The sequence below is a fragment of the Pantherophis guttatus genome, chromosome 13, assembly GCF_059756535.1.
Source record: "Pantherophis guttatus breed Tessera chromosome 13, ASM5975653v1, whole genome shotgun sequence".
NCBI lineage: Eukaryota > Metazoa > Chordata > Lepidosauria > Squamata > Colubridae > Pantherophis > Pantherophis guttatus.
The window spans coordinates 17,764,715-17,787,671 of record NC_142075.1 but is presented as its reverse complement, the minus strand read 5'-3'; the positions used below and the strand labels follow the sequence as shown (position 1 = coordinate 17,787,671).

At 41.5% G+C, this 22,957-nt stretch overlaps 1 protein-coding gene across 2 annotated transcripts in view; it reads right to left on the bottom strand.

Annotated features, from left to right (window-relative positions):
- Window positions 1-22,957, bottom strand: part of FBN1 (fibrillin 1) — a 189,338-nt gene that overhangs the window by 34,997 nt on the left and 131,384 nt on the right. For both annotated transcript variants that reach the window (XM_060693282.2, XM_060693281.2), the window contains exons 33-44: window positions 17,848-17,970; window positions 16,515-16,637; window positions 15,231-15,356; window positions 12,210-12,332; window positions 11,489-11,611; window positions 10,536-10,700; window positions 9,498-9,566; window positions 9,254-9,379; window positions 6,804-6,926; window positions 4,469-4,627; window positions 2,888-2,959; window positions 1,578-1,703 (exon numbers count right to left, since the gene is read on the bottom strand). In XM_060693282.2, the coding sequence (XP_060549265.2) occupies window positions 1,578-1,703; window positions 2,888-2,959; window positions 4,469-4,627; window positions 6,804-6,926; window positions 9,254-9,379; window positions 9,498-9,566; window positions 10,536-10,700; window positions 11,489-11,611; window positions 12,210-12,332; window positions 15,231-15,356; window positions 16,515-16,637; window positions 17,848-17,970 (1,458 nt within the window). The remainder of the gene's footprint in view (window positions 1-1,577; window positions 1,704-2,887; window positions 2,960-4,468; window positions 4,628-6,803; window positions 6,927-9,253; window positions 9,380-9,497; window positions 9,567-10,535; window positions 10,701-11,488; window positions 11,612-12,209; window positions 12,333-15,230; window positions 15,357-16,514; window positions 16,638-17,847; window positions 17,971-22,957) is intronic.

The following is a 22,957-nucleotide window of genomic DNA, read 5'->3' as shown; positions in this document are numbered from 1 at the left end:
TTTCCCCTATTTGGTATCTGAGCATCCCCAATTTTATATTAATATATACTTTCCTTCCAATTTCCTTTCAGTTTTGCCGAGTCTAGAGGTGAATTTTAATGAACTTTGCTATGAACCAAATTCAAAATACAGCCCAGCATCATTAGCAAGTGTGTAATGCAGAAAGTGACAGCTTACACAATATTGACTACAATAAAGTGACTACAATATTGTAGTCATAGACATCTATGCCTTCCTTCCATATAATATGACAAAGTGGACAGCAGCATCCCTCTTTGACCAACAAATACTTTGAAACGGGTTCAGAAGAATCAGAAAGGTCTTGGCCGTTAATGTACTTGTAGTCCTCATCGTACAACCATTCGTTTAATGACAGTCTGAAGTTACGACCGTGTTGAAAAAAGCAACTTCTCAAAATTATAGCAATAGCAATAGATCTTAGACTTATATACCGCTTCACAGTGCTTTCAGGTCTTCTCTAACTGAGTCAGCATATCTTCCCCAACAATCTGAGTCCTAATTTTACTGCCCTGGATGGAAGGCTGAATCAACCTTGAGCCAATCAGGATCAAACTGCTGGCAGTCGGCAGAGTTTGCCTGCAGTACTGCATTCTAACACACCGCCACCAGGGCTCTTGCAGGTTATGGCCATCACTGCATCTGCACAGCCATGTGATTGGCACTTGGCCTGTATTTATGACAGTTGCAGTGTCCTGCAGTCACATGATCACAAATTGTGATCTTTTCCTAGCCACCTTCTGACAAGCATAGCCAATAGGGGAAGCTGGACTTACTTAATGACTGCATGATTCATTTAACAACCAGGGTAAAAAGGATTATAAATTTGGCTCCAGTGAAGACTGGCTTAACAAATTGCATTAAGAGCCGTGGTGGCGCAGTGGTTAGAATGCAGTACTGCAGGCTATTTCTGCTGACTGCCGGTTGCCAGCAGTTCGGCAGTTCAATTCTCACCGGCTCAAAGTCGACTCAGCCTTCCATCCTTCTGAGGTCGGTAAAATGAGGACCCAGATTGTTGGGGGCAAGATGCTGACTCCGTAAACCACTTAGAGGGGAATGTAAAGCATTGTGAAGCGGTACATAACTCCAAGTGTTATTGCTATAATTTTGAGAAGTTGCTTTTTTCAACACGGTTGTAACTTCAGACTGTTGTTAAACGAATGGTCGTATTTTCAGGAATACCAGTACATTAAGGCAAGACCTTTTTGATTCTTCTGAATCCCTTTGTTGGTCAAAGAGGGTTGCACCCAGATTGTTGGGGGGGCAGCGGCAAAGGCTGATTCTATAAAACCGCTTAGAGCAGGCTGTAAAACACTGTGAAGCGGTATATAAGTCTAAATGCTATTGCTATTACTTAGCGAACAAACTTCTGGTCCCAATTTTGGTCATAAGCCGAGGACTGCTAGTATTTACTGATAAATAGTATTTACAGCAAAAATATGCAGTTTCTAAAATCGAGCTGATTAAGGAAACATGCTGAGAATCCCGCCTTCTTGGTTGCAAGTAGCGTTATTTCTGTCTCTACCTACTGCAGGCGATGCTGTACAGAAGCTCCTTACCTTCACAGATCAGTAACTTGTCATTGTAAAAGAAGCCGCCCGAACATTCACATCGGAAACTGCCAATCAGGTTTATGCAAATCCCATTCTCACATATCCCTGGGATCTCACGACACTCATCAATATCTGCATCAAGAGACAACAGAGGTGCCAACATTCAGAGCAATACTTTTACCCAATTAAGCCCCAGGGTGGATTTGATTTAAATCAAGTCGATTTAAATCACGATTTAAAGCACGATTTAAATCACTAGTAAAAAGGCTTGATTTAAATCAACTCGAAATCTTTCAATCATAATTTTTAAAGAGCAGCTGTCATCTCTGCCCCACAGCGGCTCCTCCTCTGACTCGCTATTGTTTCCCCGACAGTCCCAATATTCAGCCTCCTGCTACATAACTAAACTCCGTTTCATGCTGAATAAGCTAAATTATGATTGGATCTTAAATAGAAAACTATCTTTAGATAGATTTTTTTACTCCAAAAGCATTTTATTAAAATAAATTTAATAAAAATTGAAAAAAATCCGATTTAAATTTTAAAAATCCAATTTTTTAAAAAAAAATATATCAATTTTTATCCACCCTGTTAAGCCCCAAATAATCCTTTTTTTAAAAAAAAGACCCATCTCTCAAAATATCTCCCTTAAGCACTACTACAAGTTCTGTCTCCTCTATCACGGGGCTAGTCCGGTTTGCTCCTCATTTGAATAATAATAATAATAAAAAAGGGAAAGGGGAAAAATAAAAAGACAGAAGGGAATTCTGTCTAAGAATATCGTTGGCTTCGTTCCCACAAATTCTTCGGTTTTTCCCACTAGGGTTGAGATTTGTGAACCGTTTCCCCACTTTTGCTGTGTGAAAAATATCCCGTCTCAAGCTTCTCCTCGTCCCCTGCCCTCTGTCAAAGGGCATGCAAACAAAAACGCCTTCCCACCCTCGCCTCCAACACAATGCCCCTCAGGAACCAATGTGAAAGGTTAGATAAAAATCTTAGGCTTTAAAAAGAAAAGACTTCCTCCCACCCCCCACCCCCAGCCTCCGACCCAGAGTGGATTGGCAGCCTTTCCACCTATGCTGGGTTGAAGTTGTTTACAACATCCTCAAATTTTTCTACCGCCTGTAATCCCAAACCAGGGGATCATAAGATGCCAGCTCTTGAGGAGGACCCAGAAGGAGAAGGGGCGGATTGGTAATAGGCTGGGTCCTACTGCGTTGTTTAGTCTTCAGAACTTCCTCAGAAAAAAGGCAAAATTATATCTTCCCGTCCCTCCGTAAAAATTAAAAATAAAATCTCGTTAGAATGCAGCTCACCGACGGGCAATCCTGTAATGATGTCTATAAAGAAACCAGGCCTTTGACCTCCACAGAGGCTTGAAAACTCATCTAAAATGATAAAAAAAAAAGAGGAAGAACACCATGTGAATTTATTTTTTTTAAAAAAAATCCACTGAAATAACAATGATCCTTCTCCAGCCAACTCTTATAGCAACGGTTTAACGTACTCCTCATATGTTATCTAATTTTACGTTCTATTTAATTGGGCCAAACTATGTTATAATAATAATTTTAATTAGCAATTTTATGATGCTTGTGTATCTATATTTTTCTTGACTGTACACCGCCTTGAGTCCTACGGGAGAAAGGCGGTATAGAAATATAATAATAAATAATAAATATGCATCTATTTCTGTCTATATAATAAAATCATTATTAGGTTCCTGCTCTGCAATATCTTTTTTTAAGAGGCCAACATGGTTATTGGCAATGGGGCAGTAGTGGGATCCTTCTGGTTTAACAACTGGTTCGGTGATCGTGCGCTTTGCCCGAACCGGTCTAAACCAGTAGAATCCCACCCTGGTTCTCAGTGATGGGTCCAAGATCACCAAGTGATCTTCTGGTTGGATAAATATAACAACTCTTTAATGACATTGAAACAATGCCAAGTGGTACTAATAGTTGTTTATATACCTATTTTAACTATATGGCTATTATCTCTGGCCGAGCTGATTTTGCAAGCACTAGGTAAGATCAGTGAGCAGATATAAGCCCAAAAGGAAGCATATCACATACAACTTCCAACTTTCTAGGAAAAACTAAACCACCAAAAAAAAAAAAAAAAAAAAAAAAAATCCAGTAAAGATTTAATAAGATATAAGGATATCTTCATCCCTTCTATCTGAATTGATCTTTCCATTACAAGTTTAGCCTTGGTAAACCCATGGTACCATATGAACTGCAGGCCAATCAGCACCAATTCAGCAGAATCTCAAATATGTATGGAAAGATTATCACCGGAACCCTACTTTTAAAACCCAGTTTTGTAGATCTCTGATCTACATCCATCCATTGGTAGTCCGTAAAGTTTATTTACAGTACTTACATATTCACTGATGATGTTACCTACTTTGGTAATGCAAGGATCCCACAGTTCAAGCCAGAACTCTATAAATATTCTTTGCTATTGGTTTATATCAGTGGTCCCCCAACCTTTATGGCTGTGTGGCCCGGCGGGGGAGCAGAGTGGAACTGGCCTATGCAAATGGTTGGTTGCATGAGTGGTGGGCTTTTGGTGCCAGCCCACCACTTGAATGCACAGCTCAACTCATGTGAATGGCAAGCCAGCATGAAAAGCCCGCCACTCGCACAGGCCACTTCCCAATCAACCACAGCCCCTGGTTTAAATATTCACAATATGCACAATCACCTTCAGCATCATATCACATCTCATGCACAGTGTTTAAAACCTGCTATATAAATTTGCTGGGTAAATAAATTGCTACAGTGGACAGTGGTATATTGCCGGAAGGGCATAGCAGCTGCGCTTTCTCTCTCTCTCTCTCTTTTTCTCTCTCTCACACACACTTTTTTTTCCACTTTAATGCCAGTACGAACCAGTGCTTGGGATGGGACATTGTTCACAAGGTCTGTTCCAGGCTCGTCCAATATTGTAAGAACAGCAGCACATTTTTTTGGTCATGTTAAAAAGCAGTTCTCCATCGCAAGTTTGATTGTCAGCATTGTAGTTCCTGTAGCAGAGGCTTCTTCTCATATCTGCAACAAGGGAGAAGAAGCATATTAGTGGCCTCATCCCCATCATCCCCATCATCCTTATCATCACAAAGTATCCTATCCTTCCTTCCATCGTTCCTTTCATCCTTCCTTCCTTCTTTCCTTCCTTCCTTCCCTCCTTCCTTCCATCCATCCTTCCTTCATCCTTCCTTCCTTCCTTGCATCCTTCTTTCCCTCCTTCCTTCCCTCCTTCCTTCCATCCATCCATCCTTCCTTCCATCTTTCCTTCCTTCCTTCCATCCATCCTTCTTTCCACCCTTCCTTCCATCCATCCTTTCCATCTATCCATCCTTCCTTCCCTCCTTCCATCCATCCATCCATCCTTCCCTCCTTCCATCTTTCCTTCCTTCCTTCTTTCCATCCATCCATCCATCCTTCCGTCCATCCTTCCTTCCCTCCATCCATCCATCCATCCATCCTTCTTTCCCTCCTTCCATCCATCCTTCCATCCTTCTTTCCATCCATCCATCCTTCCTTCCCTCCTTCCATCCATCCATCCTTCCCTCCTTCCATCTTTCCTTCCTTCCTTCCTTCCATCCATCCTTCCTTCCTTCCATCCTTCCCTCCTTCCTTCTTTCCTTCCATCCATCCATCCTTCTTTCCATCCTTTCTTCCGTCCATCCTTCTGTCCTTCTTTTCCTCCATCTTTCTTTCCATCCATCCTTCCTTCCTACCTTCCTTCCTTCCTTCCCTTTCCTTCATGAAAGGGGATCACATGACCCACAAGAGGACACAGCAACCGATATAAATATGAATCAGTGGTCAAGCGTCCGAATGTAAATCATGGGGATGCTGCAATGGTCATAAGTGTGAAAAATGATCCCAAGTCATATTTTTTTCCAGTGCCCTTGTAACTTTGGACTGTCGCTAAATGAACTGTTGTAAGTCGAGGACTATTGGGATACAATCTGCTGAGAAGGTCTTTTATGCAGCCTCTCCCACCCACCCCTGCACTTCCCGTGGAAACAAACGCCCTGAACCCACACAGAGTCATGTTCTTCCATAAGTACAACTGGCTTAATTTCAGGACATTATATGCAAAAATAACGTTTAGGAAAAGCAAAGGATGGCATTTGTACGCCAATTTTTTTTTTTGCAACATCAAGAATCTTGGTTGAGCTATCTTGATGAGTCAGTCCTTTCTTTGAAGCCACCTCTGCTCTTTTTTACTCGTTTTTCTGTTGAAGTGAAGCTGTTGCAATCCACGACTGTCGGGCTTGCAAATTTAACAATGACTGTAAAGTTACATCATCATCTATGGAAAAAAATGTGCTGCTTGCAGAACCATCCAAAATCCCACGAATGTCACTGGGTTTCCTAATTATGAAATGTGGAACATGTTCTTCAAGGGGCCTCAAAACCTTGGCAGAAGAACACATGCGAGTGTCCGTCAACCATTTCTTTAAAAACCTTGCTCCGTTTATGATTTCATATCCTTCTGGAAAAATATTGGAAGAGGATGCCACATGGTTTCTGGCTTAGCTTTGCTTATGCATGTTGAGTTCATTTGAGTTTGGAATTTCCAAAAAAAAAAAAAGAAAAAGAAATTAAGCAGAAGGATAAGGCTAAAATAACATGCGCTGAATCAGAAGGTAAATGCTGAAATAACAAAGATCTTGCATCTTGAATGAATTTCTTTTTACCTAGGCACCAGATCTCATTGACAGAATTAAGGAATTTAACCCTTCCTAGAATTCACGACATTATTCAGTGCACCCAGCTGAACTGTAAAAGGTTGCTCAGTTTTACTGAAAATTACCAGATGATGCTAAGTTAATAACTATGATATAAGATGGAAACCTTATTATCTATTATCTTATTATCTAAAACCTTGTTTTCTTTTTAATTAGATATACAGTAGTGGCCAAAATTGTGGAAACCTTTTGGAAAAAGTGTATTTTCTAAAACTAGCTAATAGCACCACATTTTTTGGGAGGACTACCATAAAATTATATATTTTAAATTATATATCTTACCCAAACTACGTTTAGGTAAAAAATACCAAAACCCTACCCAGCTTCCCTGCCTCTCTCTGCTCCAAGAAAGTTAGGGAAGCAACATGATTTATTTCAGAGGAATTCCCCCCCCCCTTCGATCGGATTAAATAAAAATAGTAAAGAACATATTGATCTGGAAAAAGAAATGGAGGCAACCTTACCCATACAATTATTTCCACCGTTGACTTGTAGATAATCCGGGGGACAAATACAAGTGAAATTTCCAATGGTGTTGTAGCAGGTGCCAGGGCCACAGATACCAACTATGGAACATTCATTAACATCTGCAAGGAAAATACAAAGTTGATAGTTCAGACTGACAACAAGGAAGGGAGGGAGGGAGAGAGGGAGGGAAGAAGGAAGGAAGGAAGGAAGGAAGGAAGGAAGGAAGGAAGGAAGGAAGGAAGGAAGGAAGGAGAGAAGGGATGGATGAATGGATGAATGAATGGATAGATGGACATAGGGAGGGAGGGAGGGAGGGAGGGCAGAAGGGATGGATGGATGGTTGCATGGACCTAGGAAGGGAGGGAGGGAGGAAGGAAGGAGAGAAGGGATGGATGGATGGATGGATGGATGGATAGAAAGGGAGGGAGGGAGGAAGGAGGGAGAGAAGGGATGGATGGATGGATGAATGGATAGGGAGGGAGGGAGGGAGGGAGGGAGGAGAAGAGATGGATGGATGGATGGATGGATGGATGGACATGGAAGGAAGGAAGGAAAGAGAGAAGCAGAGAAGGAAGGAAGGAGAGAAGGGGTGGATGGATGAATGGATGGATGGATGGATGGATGGATGGATAGGATGGGAGGGACGGAGGGAGGAAGGGAGGAGGGAAGGAGGGAGAGAAGGTATGGATGGATGGATGGATGGATGGACATGGAAGGATGGAAGGAAGGAAGGAAGGAGAGAAGGAGAGAAGGAAGGAAGGAGAGAAGGTATGGATGGATGGATGGGTGGATGGATGGATGGATGGACATGGAAAGAAGGAAGGAAGAAAGGAAGATTCATTGCAGCTAAAGACCCGCCTGTTGTCCAAATCCATTAACAGTTAACAATCGTTTACTAAGGTGGCAAAGAAATCGCCATATGCTTAAGAGATTTTTAATTATTTCACAGATGAATCCAGTCCTTTTGCTACAGCTAAAACAGAGTTTTGGATGCTGAAAATAAAATAACAGTATTTTTTGAACACATATTTTGTCCTTGTTGTTTAGGACCTACTGAAATCAAAGACTGGCTGGACTGGGCACTGATCAGGATACTCAAGATTTCAAATACTGTTTAGAGCAATGTTCCTCAACCTTGGCAACTTTAAGAAATCTCCCAGAATTCCCCAGCCAGCAATAGCTGGTTGGGGAATTCTGGAGTTGAAGTCCACATCTCTTAAAGTTGCCAAAAAATGAGAAACAGTGGTTTAGAGTGAGTCCTATATGGGTAAAATGGACTAATAAATCTATATTCCCAAATCAATGGAGTTGATAATCACATCCTCTACTCTTAAAGCATTTCTCAGGCTTAACTGAAGGGTGATATTGTATCAAAGGAAACTATATCCCCCAAGATATAGTTAAGACCCCAAGTAAAGGAAGTGTAAAATCCATAACAGATCAAGAAAGCAAGACAGATTAAGAAAAGGAATCTAGAGGAATGGGCAAAGATGGTTGAAAAGGTCAGTGGCTATTTCACACTAACTTTTAATTAACTAACACTAATTTTGCTTCTATAGTTCAGTATTGCTTCTAATATATTTGGGAGAACTATTGTGTGCTTTGAAGGAGGCTGTTTTCCCCTCCTTTACAGAGGGGCATGTAACTAACCTGTGCTATGTGTTGATGGCTACACTTTTGTCAGAGAGAAACTGGCACAGCCAGGGGGAGGAGTCAAGCAGGGAATTAGTCTAGAATCCTTTTGTAAGCCACAAAAGGGCAAGGTTCGAGCTGGTGGTGAAATCTTCCCCAGTTTGCCACCAGTTCACTGCCCGCGCATGCGCAGTGAGCTCCAGATCCATGCTGTGCATGCACGCACAGTGCATGACAAAAGCACGCTGCGTGTGCACATACAAAGTACATGCCAAATGTGCGCTGCGCACAGAAAAAGGATGCTTGGGAAGGTAAATAGAACAGTGAGAGGGGGAACAGCTGTGCTGCGCGATTTAGATTCACTAGAAATCAGGATTTCCTGCTTTCTAGCGATTTTAAATCGCGCGGCATAGCTGATCGTCAGAAATACCGGTTCAGACCAACCGGTAGCTTTTTTTTTTACTACCGGTTCGTTGAACCGGTAGCTTTCATCACTACCAGTTCGTCCAAACCGGTGCGAACCGGTAGGATTTCACCACTGGTTTAAGCTTTCTTGAATGCTCTTGAACCTTATCTAGGCTGGGAAACGGCCTGTCTGGGAAGATCCCTTAAAATAGGCATTCAGCAATAGAGTAGCAAATTGAACTCTACACGTATGGACCTGGTTGTTCACACCTGACAACTTCCTGAGCCTAAGGGAGAGAGTCAAATGTGTTATCAGTCTCGAGCTCCAAATGATTGCGAGGCCAAATCCTGGAAGAGGCATTTAGCTAGAATCCTTACTACGCGACAACACATTCTATGATTCGCTTACCATCACATACTCGTGTCTCTTCATTCAAATAGTACCCAGATGGACACTGGCACTGAAAGCTACCAAATGAATTGATGCACTGTCCTCCTTGACAAAGTCCAGGCAGTTCTTGACACTCATCAATATCTGTCCAGATAAAATAAGCCACAGCATTCTGTTAGAACATCAAACCAACAAAGCTTGGCTAACAACAATTGATGTAATAGTAGGATGTCTAGAGAAAGAGCACACAAGCAGGCGTTACCTTCTAAAATGACTGTAATAGGATTAGGTCGAAATCCTTCTCCTCCCGGACATAACAGTTTGTAATCAGCTGAAGGGGGAAACCAATATTATTAATTATTAAGCCGACATTTTTTGCTTTGTAAGAAAAGTTAGTCATTACAATCTTTTTCTCCTTTCGGCATGCTTCTTCCAACCCCAAGTCCTTCAAACTGAAGATTCCCTGAATATAACCCCCATATATTTCCCCCATATAACACATTCACTAGATATGAACACATCCTCAGTTCAATTCACTTCATGCCCTCAAATTAAATTTGCCATTCTTATTTTCAAATACATCTTTCTCCCATCCCAAAGTCAACGTTGTAGGAGATGACCAGTCTGAGCTTGAGGGAGGGGCCAAATATGTCATTGGCCTCGAGTCCCTTTGTGCCCACAAGATATCTAAGTCAAATCGTCTTTGAATTCTATTGACTCTTATCTACCACCAATTTGCTTTGACTGTTAGTAGTTCAGATTCTTATAGAGAGCCTCAGCATACAATCAACCCGTAGTCATTTGAACAGGCTTGGTTCCTGATTTATTGCGCCTGACAGTTCTCCTATAAATAAACTACCTCCCTGTAATCCTGGTTATATTCTGTCTCTTAGGAACCAACCAAGGTAAAGGTAAAGGTAAAGGTTCCCCTCGCACATATGTGCTAGTCGTTCCCGACTCTAGGGGGCGGTGCTCATCTCCGTTTCAAAGCCGAAGAGCCAGCACTGTCCAAAGATCTCTCCATGATCATGTGGCTGGCATGACTAAACACTAAAGATACACGCAACGCTGTTACCTTCCCACCAAAGGTGGTCCCTATTTTTCTACTTGCATTTTTTTACGTGCTTTTGAACTGCTTTTGAGCTCACCCCGTTACGTGGCACTCGGGATTTGAACTGCTGAACTGCCGACCTTTCGATCGACAAGCTCAGCGTCTTAGCCACTGAACCACCACATCCCTAGGAACCAAGCAAATGAAAGTGTAAATCAGCTATAATTGGACCCTTTTCCATCTACTTACTTGAATTCACAGCCGGACACTGTTCACAAGGAATTCCCCAAGCTTTACCAAGGGAACAACAGCAAGAAGCCTTGGAAACACCAATGCCAATTTCATTACTGCAAGCTGTATCACCATTATCTCCTCGAGGTTTAATTTCCAAATAACAGAAGCCAGAGCGTGTATCTAAAGAAGGAAAGTAGCACATGCTCAAACATCATCAATCCATAAAGACACAGAATAAAAGAACAGTTCCTATGTAAGCCATGCACTGGGCATTTCTTTGATGTTCCTGTTCATCCATTGCTCAGTTCATCAGAGGCTTCTCAACTCTTGGCAAACTTTTTAAATTACCAATTGTCAGGTATATATTTTTCTTTCAAGAGTTGAACCATGTAGTTATTGCCTCTTCCCAAAACATTGCTATCATTTATTTAGAATAACAGAGTTGGAAGGGACCTTGGAGGTCTTCTAGTCCAACTCCGTGCTTAGGCAGGAAACCCTACACCACTTCAGACAAATGGTTATTCAACATCTTCTTAAAAACTTCCAGTGTTGGAGCATTCACAACTTCTGGAGGCAAGTCGTTCCACTGTTTAATTGTTCTCACTGCCAGGAAATTTCTCCTTCGTTCTAAATTGCTTCTTTCCTTGATTAGTTTCCACCCATTGCTTCTTGTCCTGCCCTCAGGTGCTTTGGAGAATAGCTTGACTCCCTCTTCTTTGGGGCAGCCCCTGAGATATTGGAACATTGCTATCATGACTCCCCTAGTCCTTCTTTTCATTAAACTAGACATACCCAGTTCCTGCAACCGTTCTTCATATGTTTTAGCCTCCAATCCCCTAACCATCTTTGTTGCTCTTCTCTGCACTCTTTCTAGAGTCTTCACATCTTTTTTACATTGTATTTATTTGTTAACCTGGTAGACCATTAATTCATCTACATTTAGAGCATCTTACCGCAACATTACTTACCAACACAGCCAACACGAGTTGGGTTCAGCTCAAAATCTGGAGGACATTCACAGGTGTAACTGCCTTGGATGTTGAGGCAAGTGCCACTGATACATGTTGTGGGATCTAAGCATTCATTGATATCTACACAGGGAAAAAAGGCAACGTTAATCTATAGGTCACCAAAAGACTGTAGTGCTCATTTAACAAGGACACTAAGCTAGCCAAACTTGCATTCTAATCACAAGCGGAAATGTTCAATTTAACTACTTTATGGATATTAGAGACTTTTAGAACAGCAAGCTTAATTTGACACCTGGTGAGTTTTACCTTCTTTGGATTAAAAAACAAAATGTAAAGAAGGTAAAATAATATGCAATAGGCAAAAAGCCAAAAATGGATTTTAAGAAAGTTTTAAACATATTGGAGTTGGGTAGTTGTAAGAAATATTTTAAAAAATAAAATAATAACTAGGAAAACTTACTTGGAAGTGGCTGCAGGTGGCCAGGAAACTTCTGGGCAATGCCCTATTTGGTCAAATGAACTAACTAAATAATTAAAGTCCTATTAAACTCCAAACTACATTTTTTAAGGTTTCTGAAATGTATTTAAATACAAGAGTCAACTTTAGCTGCTCAGTCATTTTTCCTGAAATAGTGGAAACATTTTTTTGGTGGCTTATATGAGCAATGTTTATACCAAAGTTAAGACGGTTACTAAATTGGCTAAACTTTTACATTACCTGTGCAGTTCCCACCACTTCTGTCCAGCTCATATCCTGTCTCACACTGACATCGGAAGAGGCCAGGAAGATTGTGACAAGTTCCAAAGACACAGATGTTAGAAAGGGAGCACTCATCAATATCTGTAATGAGACAGTTGAGAAGAAATAGGAGATGGTTAAATTTTTTGTTGACTGAAGGATAAATTAAAAGCCACAGCATGAACATCTCTGAGATTGTTCTCCTTTTTATGAAAATGACAAAATTGGCTGCATTGGTTCAACCTTTGTCAGGGTGGGATTCAGCCAGTTTGGACCAGTTCGGGTGAATCAGATGCTAATTTTACATCTGCTTTTCCGAACCGGTAGTTGCAAGGACTGGTTGGCCCCACCCACTCTGCCCCGCCCCTCCCAGGGATGCCAGGTAAGTTCAGCACCTCCAGAGCCCAGGGGAGGCTGTTTTTGCCCTCCCGGAGGCTCAAGAAAAGTTCAGTGCCCACACGGAGGCTCCGGGAGGGTGAAAAACGGGCCTCCCAGAAATTCCCACATGTGTGCAACATCATAACACAGTGTTTTTCAACTCTTAGCAACTTTAAGAGGTTCTTTAAGAGAATTCTGGGAGTTGAAATCCACCCCTCTTAAAGTTGCCAAGGTTGAGAAGTTTAGACTGCCTAAGTCTAAAGAGCACTTTTTGCGATATTGTTTGTTAGGTTCCAACTTGCAGTTGGTAAAATGGAGTGCTAAATTTGTGGTAAAGTTGATGGGAAGGAGGACAAAGTTGGTGCAGCAAAATGCGGTAGATTGTAAGAATGACCACTTGATCTAACAATATAATTTTAATAGCAGGTTAACACTGATTGGGTAGATGCAGGGGCGACATTATAATATAATTTTAATTATATTTAAATGGTACTTTAAATTATTGTGTTTTATCCCGATTTTATTTTAGATCGTATTTTATTCTAATTGTATTTTAATTGCGAGTTATTCCTATCTTACTTAATTTGTTTTACCAAACCTTTGTAATGATTTGTCTTTGTAATTCTGCACTTGATATGGCCCAAAGGGCTAATCAATAAATAAAATTGAATATTGAATTTCACTGCCATATCACATATGCAAAAGACTGTGGGCTTAGGTCATGTGACCATGATGCAACACTGCTTCTTTCATTCTGCTCTCCCTACTGACTCTGAAATGTAGAATTAGATCGCCCCAAAATTAAGAACGAAAGCAGATGAATGCAAGATTTTCTTCTTCTTCTTTGTTAACCTCATGTATAAATCTGTACAAATTCAATCAACTGTGAAGCCCAGCCCTCTCCTCTTTGGTGCCTCGTTCCCTTTCTCCCATTGACCTTTGCCTCTAACAGCCCTATGATTTTAATCTTCTTTAATTTTCTATGAGAAAGGGTGGTTTCCCCCCCCCCACCCCCGAATCTGAAGGAAATTAACTTATGCTCTGTGGGAGTAGCAGGGAGTGTCTTTACTCTTCCCAACGGCATCAGTTGTGCTGACGTCTCAACTTATTTCCCTTATTCGAGACGTTGAGAATTAACAATTACGTCGACTTTTTCATAGACCCACCCAATATTCACTTTTTGGGCACGACCAAATATTTTTGTTCAGATACAAGTTGTAGCATACAAGAGGATCGCTCTTTAAGGCCAACTGTTTATCTCAATATCATACAACCTTTTTTTTTCCCCTTCAAGCTTTTATACAAGAATTATGTCTTGATATACATGACATGCTGTTATTCTTGGCAATAAAAATGCAAAATTAACATAACCGCTAAGATGAACAATGCCAAAAGGGATACTCAATTACAGCATCTCTGTAACTCTTTGCTCTCTTCTTGTTTGCTCAAGGAAAAACCTCGGTTTTAGTATGGTTTTTAACCATATTTTAATCCGTGAAGTTTTAACGTTTTAATTTCTCTACTTGCTTTATGACTTGTAAGTCGCCCAAAGTCAGATCGTAGGGTAGATGGGCGGCATAAAAATTTAATCAATTAAAAAAGACAGCTTTACCTGGAACAGCTTACATCTTGTGATGATATCTGTAACACCACAGAACATCCACATCTACCTCTCCCAGGTCATGGAGAAGGACTCCACAGGTGGACCAAAATGTCAAATCTAATCTGAACAACTGGCTGACAACTGTGCGACAAACCATAATTTGCCAGTGATGTTGTTCACCATGGGATGGTAGCACCTACATTTTGAGAGGCTGAGAATATGGCAAAGGAGTGGACCATGTGGCGTTTAGCTACCTTTTGCTTTTCAACCTCTGTTCCAGGGGTCTCTACCTTGACCACTTTCAAACTTATGGACTTCAACTCCCAGAATTCCTCAACTAGCATGGCTGGCGGAGGAATTCTGGGAGTTGAAGTCCACAAATCTTAAAGTGACCAAGGTTGGATGGCTGAGGAATTCTGGGAGTTGAAGTCCACACATCTTAAAATGGCTAAGGTTGGAGACCCCTGTGCTAGTCTACTTCTTGGCAATCTCCTGCAATATTTTCTAAGGCGGGATGTCTCTTGTATGGATAGATGATAGGAAGGCTGGGGGGCCCGCGGGGGAGGGCCTTCTCTGTGGCTGCCCCAGCTCTCTGGAACCAGTTACCTCCTGAGGTCTGGACCATCCCCACCCTATTGGCCTTCCGAAAAGCGATGAAAACCTGGCTTTTCCGGCAGGCCTGGGGCCGTTGATCTCGCTCTTGTGATCTGGCGAGATCCGGCCATGAATGGCGTGAATGAGTTTTTAATGTTTTTAATATTTTTAATTTTTAAATGTTTTTTTTTTATAATGATTTTTTAAAATGTATTGTGAGCCGCCTTGAGTCTTCGGAGAGGGGCGGCATATAAATTGAATTAATTAAATTAAAATTAATTAAATTAAATTAAAGGTAGAAAGGATAGATCGAAAATTAAAATCTCCTCTTCAAAGTCAAAATCTTGACTTCGAACCTTAAGAAGGCAAACCAAGAGGGCTATAGCCTAAGTGAGATTATTTAACTGCTTCTTTTACCCAATTACCTTCACAAGCTTTTCCATCGATGCTTGGCAAAAATCCCATATCACACTCACAACGGTAACCCCCGGGAGCGTTCAGGCACTGGCCATTTTCACAGAGGTTGACGTTTTCAGAACATTCATCAATATCTGAAAAGTGAAGAGAGTCCTTTTAGACGAAAATGCATTCTGTCTCCTTGCAAACAACTAACTGGGGTTAAGAATTTCATATGAAATATATGGGTGTAGGAAGGATTGTTATTTATAAAGATGTAAAACAACATCCAATAACAAGTCAACATGTAGCATAATATGGAATACTTTTATAAAAATTATAGCATGTTTTGTCTGACTCTGAAAGTCAAAATAATTTGGAGCCGAAATTGGAAAATAAGATCTGTTGCTATTTTGCAAAACTTAAGTCATAAACATTTTGTTATCATTAACGCATCACATTAAAAAAAAAACAAATCTTGTTTAAAATTTGGTGGTATATTTTATCTGCCAAAAAAAGAAAAAAGCATTAGGAAAATCCATGCTTTACATGCTCAAAGTCCTAGGTTCAATATCAGTTTCTCCATGATTGAGTCTTGTTGACTTTGTTTTAAGATTAATGGCAACAGCCTTTAGACTTATATACCACCCTATAGGACTTTCTGGACAGTTTACAAATCAGCCCAGGGGTGAAATGCTCCCGGTTCAGACCCGATCGCCCGATCCGGTAGCGATGGCAGCGGGTGGTTCGGAGAACTGGTAGCAAAAATCCCCCCCCCATGCCCAGCTGAGCCGCACGATCATCAGAGGCTTTTTTTTTTTTTTACTTTTCAAAGCATTTTTTCTGCAACCTCTTGGCCGAAGAGGTGGTAAAAAAAATGCTTTGAAAAGTCTCTGACGATCCCAGCTGAGTTGCTTGATTGGCAGAGAGGCTTTTCAAAGCATTAGAAAAAATGCTTTGAAAAGTTAAAAAAAAAAAAAGTTGGCCACGCCCATCCAGTCACATTACCCCCCACCCCACCAAGCCACGCCCACAGAACCGGTAGTAACAAATTTTACATTTCACCCCTGAATCAACCTATTGCCCCCCAACAATTGGGGTCCTCATTTTACCAACCTCAGAAAGATGGAAGGCTTAGTCAACCTTGACTTGGTCGGGATCGAACTCAGGGCTGTGAGCAGAGTTTGCCTGCAATATTGCCTTCTAACCACTGCGCCACCAGGCAGGGTTTAGCGTATAATGTGAAAATATTCTGTCTGACACCTGGGAAAACATGTTATCCATTAAAGCATCACCCTCCCCTAAAAGCTCACCTGTACAGGTGAACCCAGTCCCGGTATATCCTTCTTTACATAAGCAACGATATGATCCCGCCGTGTTCTTGCAATCAGCATGTGGACTGCATTGGTGTGTGCCATTGGCACACTCATCCAGATCTGAAGAGGACAAAAAACTGCATTAATAAGAGAAACAACCCCAGTTATTTGTGCAAAAATAATATGTACACAAGATTAAAAAAAGAAAAAGAAAACTCTAGTAGCACTGGTAACCCTCAACTTACAACCCCAATTGGGATCCAGAATTTTCTGTTGTTAAGTAAAGCAGTCTAACTAATAGTTCAAAAAATAGTTAAAATAGGAAACATAGATCACTGCACCAATCAGTCCAGCACAAACAATGGTACAGAATGACATACAAACGTAATACTGAGTATACCAAGCAGCAGCTAGTGGAAATAGATGCTACTATGCTGCCTGTTACTTTGCAAATCATTATAAGTAAAAACTGGGTTGAATTGCTTAGGTTCTCGAAAGGAAAGTAGAAATAAGGTTAGATGACTTAAAAAGGATAAAATGGTTATTTTAAAAACATTTGGGCAACGATACAAGAAACCTGAGGAAGGATGAACTTCCTTTTCGATAGTTTTCAAGAAAAAGTTAGGTAAACATCTGTAAAAGGCAACATCAACGTGTGTTATGATAGCCAGATTTGGCTTTGATCCTTAAAGAGTCACTTTCAGATAACAAATATATCTTTCATTCCGTGGGAAAAGGATGTAAGCAGAGGTGGGATTCAGCCGGTTCGGGAGAACCAGATATTAATTTTACATCTGGTTGGCTAAACCGTTAGTTGCAAGAACTGGCTGACCCCTCCCACCCTGCCCCTCCCCTCCCAGGAGTCTACACGTGGCCCATCTTGGATGCGAGGTAAGCGCAGTGCCCGCACGGAGGCTCTGGGAGGGTGAAAAATGGGTCTCCCGGAAGTACCACAAATCCAGAAACGGGCCGATTTCCAGCTTCCAGAGGGCCTCCAGAGCCTGGGTGGGGGAGGCCATTTTCACCCTCCCGGAGGCTCAAGGAAAGCCTCTGGAGCCTGGGGAGGGCAAATATGCACACACACACCGCCATGGTGCAGGAGAACGAGTAGGCCACGCCCCCATGGCCACGCCCACCCAGCAACCGGGCAGAGAACTGATTGCTAAAATTTTTCAATCCCACCCCTGGATGTAAGTTTATGAAGCTATTTAATTGCAATTTATTTCAGTATTGAATTAAAGACTGACTCAGATCTTCTGTGGGGGGAGGGGAAGTATTTGTGGGGGAGGGGGAAGGAAGGAAAAGGGAGGAAAAGTTGTCCAAAACTCACCTACACACTTGATCCCATCTCCTAGCCAGCCTGGTTTGCAGCCACATTTAAAGCTACCAGCTGTGTTTGTGCAAATAGCGTTCCGGTCACAGTTGTCAGCGCCAATTTCACACTCATTTATATCTGTGGAAAGAATGGACAAAAATATCATCGGCAGTGCACGTATGCTTCCTCCTTTGTATATAAATATTGCAGGGCCAAAGGCTTCCCTCGCCCTCCCCCACCCTTCATTTCTTGTTTGTGTGGGAAGAAAAAGGCTAATTTGTGAGGGCAAAGACAAGCCAGAGTTGTATCTAGAACAGCAAAGGAGAGCCCTTCAAAGAATATGATCTGTTCCATTGATTACACTGATATCTTGCCTTTCCTTCGGGGGCCCAAAGAAGCAAAGGAGCACTCAGAGCCCTATTTCTCCCCATAACAACCACCCTATAAAATGAGTTTGGACTGAAAGACAGAACGAACGCCCGCCCCAAAGGCATCCAGTGAGTTTTCATGGCTTTGGGTAGACTTGAAGTTGGCATTCCCCAGTATTAACTACCATCCATTATATTGGCTTTTGACTGGCGCATTGGTGATTTGCCATCCTGCAAGCTTGTTGGCATTCTTTCAGTGGTAGTATATTTAAACCCATATTATCACACCAACGGCAGCACAATGGCTCAGCGGTTAAGATGCTGGGTTTGTCGGCTGGAAATCCGGCAGTCCAGGTTCGAGACCCGGATGCCATGCGACGGGGTGAGCTCCCAACCTGCCAACCTAGCAGTTTGAAAATATCCAAAACTGACTCCAAATATGAGCCATATATTCATTGAATTAACTAAAGGCACCCAAAAAAAGGGGGGGCTGGGATGGAGCGTGGTGTCAAGACTATATAAACATTTTTTTTTTCCTATCGGTTCTTTCTCCGCCAATCTTGTTTTTCAACAAACTTCTGCTTTGAGCATGAAGCTACGGCTAGCCAAGGAAAACAAATATTCCAGTCTAAGGCAGTCCTTACAGCCAAACAGTTTTCTTACTTCTTCTTACTACTAGAACAAATGTCTCCTTATCTATTTAAGCAACTTCCAATAACATGATGTAAACTGTTTGCTCTGTTTTTTCCGGCCACTTGACTTTCACATGAAGAGGAGGTGTAGTAGTGGCTTGAATCACGGGGTTTCAGTCCTAATTCCACCCATTTTAAGAACGCTTAAAGGTGGGTCCACAAAACTGTGAGTTTGCACACTAGAGACATTTTAATCTTTTTTTAAAAAAAATAAAATAAATTAGGCGATTGTATCTTTTTCCCTATGGGGAACTCCACTGGGGAGGGGCAGTGTTTTAAGAAGAAAAGACATCTCAGAGGAAAATATGAAGAAACACCACACCTTCTTCATTTGCAGTCTTTTATTTGAGTCAGCAGTCAGCTGTTGTTTTACTGAACCACAGGAGCAAAGATGCAATTTACACAAAAGAATTGCACGTTAAGCTGGTATAACATATAATATGATAACAGAGTTGGAAGGGACCTTGGAGGTCTTCTAGTCCAACCCCCTGCTTAGGCAGGAAACCCTACACCACCTCAGACAAATGGTTAGCCAACCTCTTCTTAAAAACTTCCAGTGTTGGAGCATTCACAACTTCTGGAGGGAAGCTGTCCCACTGGTTAATTGTTCTCACTGTCAGGAAATTTCTCCTTAGTTCTAGGTTGTTCTGACAGTGAAAACTATTAATCAAGGGAAACCCTTGCCTTCAGAAGTTGTGAGTGCTTCATCACTTGAGGTTTTCAAGAAGAGATTGGAGAACCATTTGTCTGAAATGATATAGTTTCCTGCTTGAGTAGGAGGCTGGACTAGTAGACTTCCAAGGTCCCTTCCAACTTTTTTATCCTGTTAAATCTCTCCATTCTAACCATGACAGTGTCAATCCTGAAGATGACACTGCAGATATTTTGCCTCACAGATCAAGAGGGGGGAAAAATCCCTAGAAAGTGCCAACTTCCTCATTTTCTTTGCTGTAATTGGAGGTCTTGGGAAACGACCGCTTCCTAAATGATTGATTAATCAGTTACCTAGAGGATCTAATGACTTGGCTCAATCATGTTGTCTAAATACCATTTGGGGTGTTGTTGCCCCCATACAATCTGTGGGAATCACAGCTGGGGAAGGATCTGTCTTGACTTGAAGAGATTTATTGAACAGATGTTGTTTTGTAGCCAAGCCAAAAAACCGTCTCGGCCAAACGTTGCCCTTTAACATACAGCCTGAAAAACCTTAGGAAGGATGGATAAATGAATACTCTTTAGGAAAGGACTATCCAGAAGGAGGTTTCAGGTTCAATTGCTGGATAAAATGTGTAGGTCCCAAGATGGGGAGGAAAAAAATCTTTCTTTGAGAGTTTGGGAATGGCTGCCAGAAAAGCTATCCTAAGATTAGATAGTTTTCCTAAGAGATTCTTAAAAGAGTTGGATTTGAGATGATCTTTGAATGCACTTTGTATCATTTCCATTAGGTATCTCACCAAGAGCCAATAATTGTCTCTGAGTTCTTAAAGCAGACCTGGAAAGGTTATGATCAAGCTTTTGGAACTGAGCAAAGAAGAGTTGAGGAAACTTGTAAGACTTGTAAGATATACTTAACAGAGTAATAGAGTTGGAAAGGACCTTGGAGGTCTTCTAGTTGAGCTCTTGCTCAAGCAAGAGACCCTATGCCATTCCAGACAAGTCTCTTCTTAAAAGCCTCCAGTGAGGGGGCACCCACAACTTCTGAAAGCAAGCCGTTCCACTGATTAACTGTTCTCACTGTTAGGAAAAGTTCTAGGTTGCTTTTCTCTTTAATGATCTTCTACACGTTACTTCTTGTCCTGCCCTCAGGTCTTCGGAGGAAAATAAATTGAGTTCTCTGTGACAGCCCCTCAAATACTGGAAGACTGCTATCATATCACGCCTAGTCCTTCTCTTCATTAGACTAGATATATCTAGTTCCCTCATCATATGGTTTAGCCTCCATACCTATTATCATATCACTTTGTCTTTCTTCAAAAACAGAGTAACAAAGTTGGATGGGATCTTGGAGGCCTTCTAGTCCAACCCCTTGCTCGAGCAGGACACCACAAGTGACTGTCCAGTCTCTTCTTAAAAACCTTCAGTGATGGAGCATCCACAACTTCTGAAGGCAAGCCATTCCACTGGTTGATTGTTTTGTTGGGAAATTTCTAAGTTCTAAGGTTGCTTCTCTCCTTGATTAGTTTCCATCCATTGTTTCTTGTCCTGCCTTAATACAAGGCATTAGACAACTCAGCTGACATACAAGCTAGACTTGAGGCATACTTTTCCTACAGTACTTCTTTCAACTTCCTGCTCCAAGCCTTTTCCTTGTTGCATTCTTAATTTGTGCAATGTGCACATACCTTAGCTGACCTACTCCACTTTCCATTTCAGATAATTGAACATGACAGCATGAATGGAGCCAACATAGCTTGTCATAAGTAATGTATATCATTGCATAAAACACAGCATTTCCCTAAACTTGGCCCACATACAGTACTTATTAAGAAGGGAAGCAAAAAAAAAAAGAAGAAGGAGAGAGAGAGAGAGAAACGAAAAGTTTTAACATCTGCGTGGAACATAAATGCATGTCGGTGGGTGGATCATGCACTCAGGGAAACGGCCGAGGAGGGGAGAGTGAGAAGGAAAAACTTGTTTACTTGCTAAGATGGAAACAATCAGTAATGACAAAGGGAATGAAATATGTCGATGCGACTTCAAGCTAACTCCCAGAATCTTACGCAATTGTTTCATGAAAAGAAAGAGCTTGTGTGAACATTTTTGCAATTCTTAAAAAGTGGAGCTAAAACATTTTGGCGCGGCAGCAAGAAGGAAGGAATCCATTCCCTTCGGTCAAGCACTTCCACTCAGGGGTTGACTCTTTAAAATACTTCACACCGTGTTTTGGGGGGTCTCACTGTCAGGGAATCGGAAACCCAAGTTCTTGGCACTTTTTCGGGGCATGGAAACAGGCTGTGGACATGTTCCTTTATGACATTGGAGCAAAGGAATTTGGACCACTGGGATAAAAGCATGATCTCTCCCCTCTACTGTAGGCTTTCCAAGGGCAGCTGCAAATATGGTGTTCGCATTCAGATGAACGCTACAAGGAACACACATGTACGTATTCAGATGAACGCTATAAGGAATACACATGTGTACGTACGCTGAGACAACAGCAAAATGTGAACGCAATATTCAAATCATTGCCCTTATTTATTAGACTGTTTATTCTGCTGACAACTGTATTAGGTTTGCAAGGAGAGCATAAAACAAGAGTAACCTCAACATCATAGCTTGCCAGAAGTAACAATCCTTGTGGTTGATCTCTTCCATTCAGAGATTGCAGAGCGGCCTAGGGTGACTGGTGACAAGCTTTCTTAGATGTCTCAAAGCAAAGTACAGTTCGGAATTGCAGAAATAAAGACTGTACTGCAGAAATAAAGACTATCCCGATAGTGTCAACTCTGAAGCTGACCAGGCCGAAGCCATCTTGGAGTTTCAGTGGTGCCACACTGTAGCTGAGGGATAGGAAGGGGAGGATTAGAGATAGCTGGGGTTGTGTAGTCAAAACAAAATGCTTCCTCTTGGGAACCAAGGATGTTCTCACACCTGGCTGGAGGAAGGAGTAGTGAAGTCACCAGACTAGCAGACGCTGCCTTGATTGGGTCATGTGACTGATTGTTTGGGGTTGAGAGAAAAATGTTTACTTTTAATTAGGTGAAAACTGAGGGGCCCCTCAGAGTTGGTTTTCACCAGATATATGCCAATTTGGTATTTCCAATAAAGCTATTCTTTGAGGAATCCACCTGCCTCGGAGTTTTTGCTTGCAATGGATCTATTCCTTGGAACCCTGACAGATCGAAGATAACCCGATGTGTTGAATAACTGATTAATTAAGAAGGCGGCTGTTAGCAAGCCTTACATTACATGCCTCAAAGTAAGGGGACAATTTGCAATAACAGAAATAAAAATGGATTGCAGAAATAAAGATCCTGATGGACGGAAAACAGGCAATATGTTAAGGTGATCAACTTTTTTACAATGAGAGGAAGGACACAAATAAATTGAAGAAAAATGCATGCG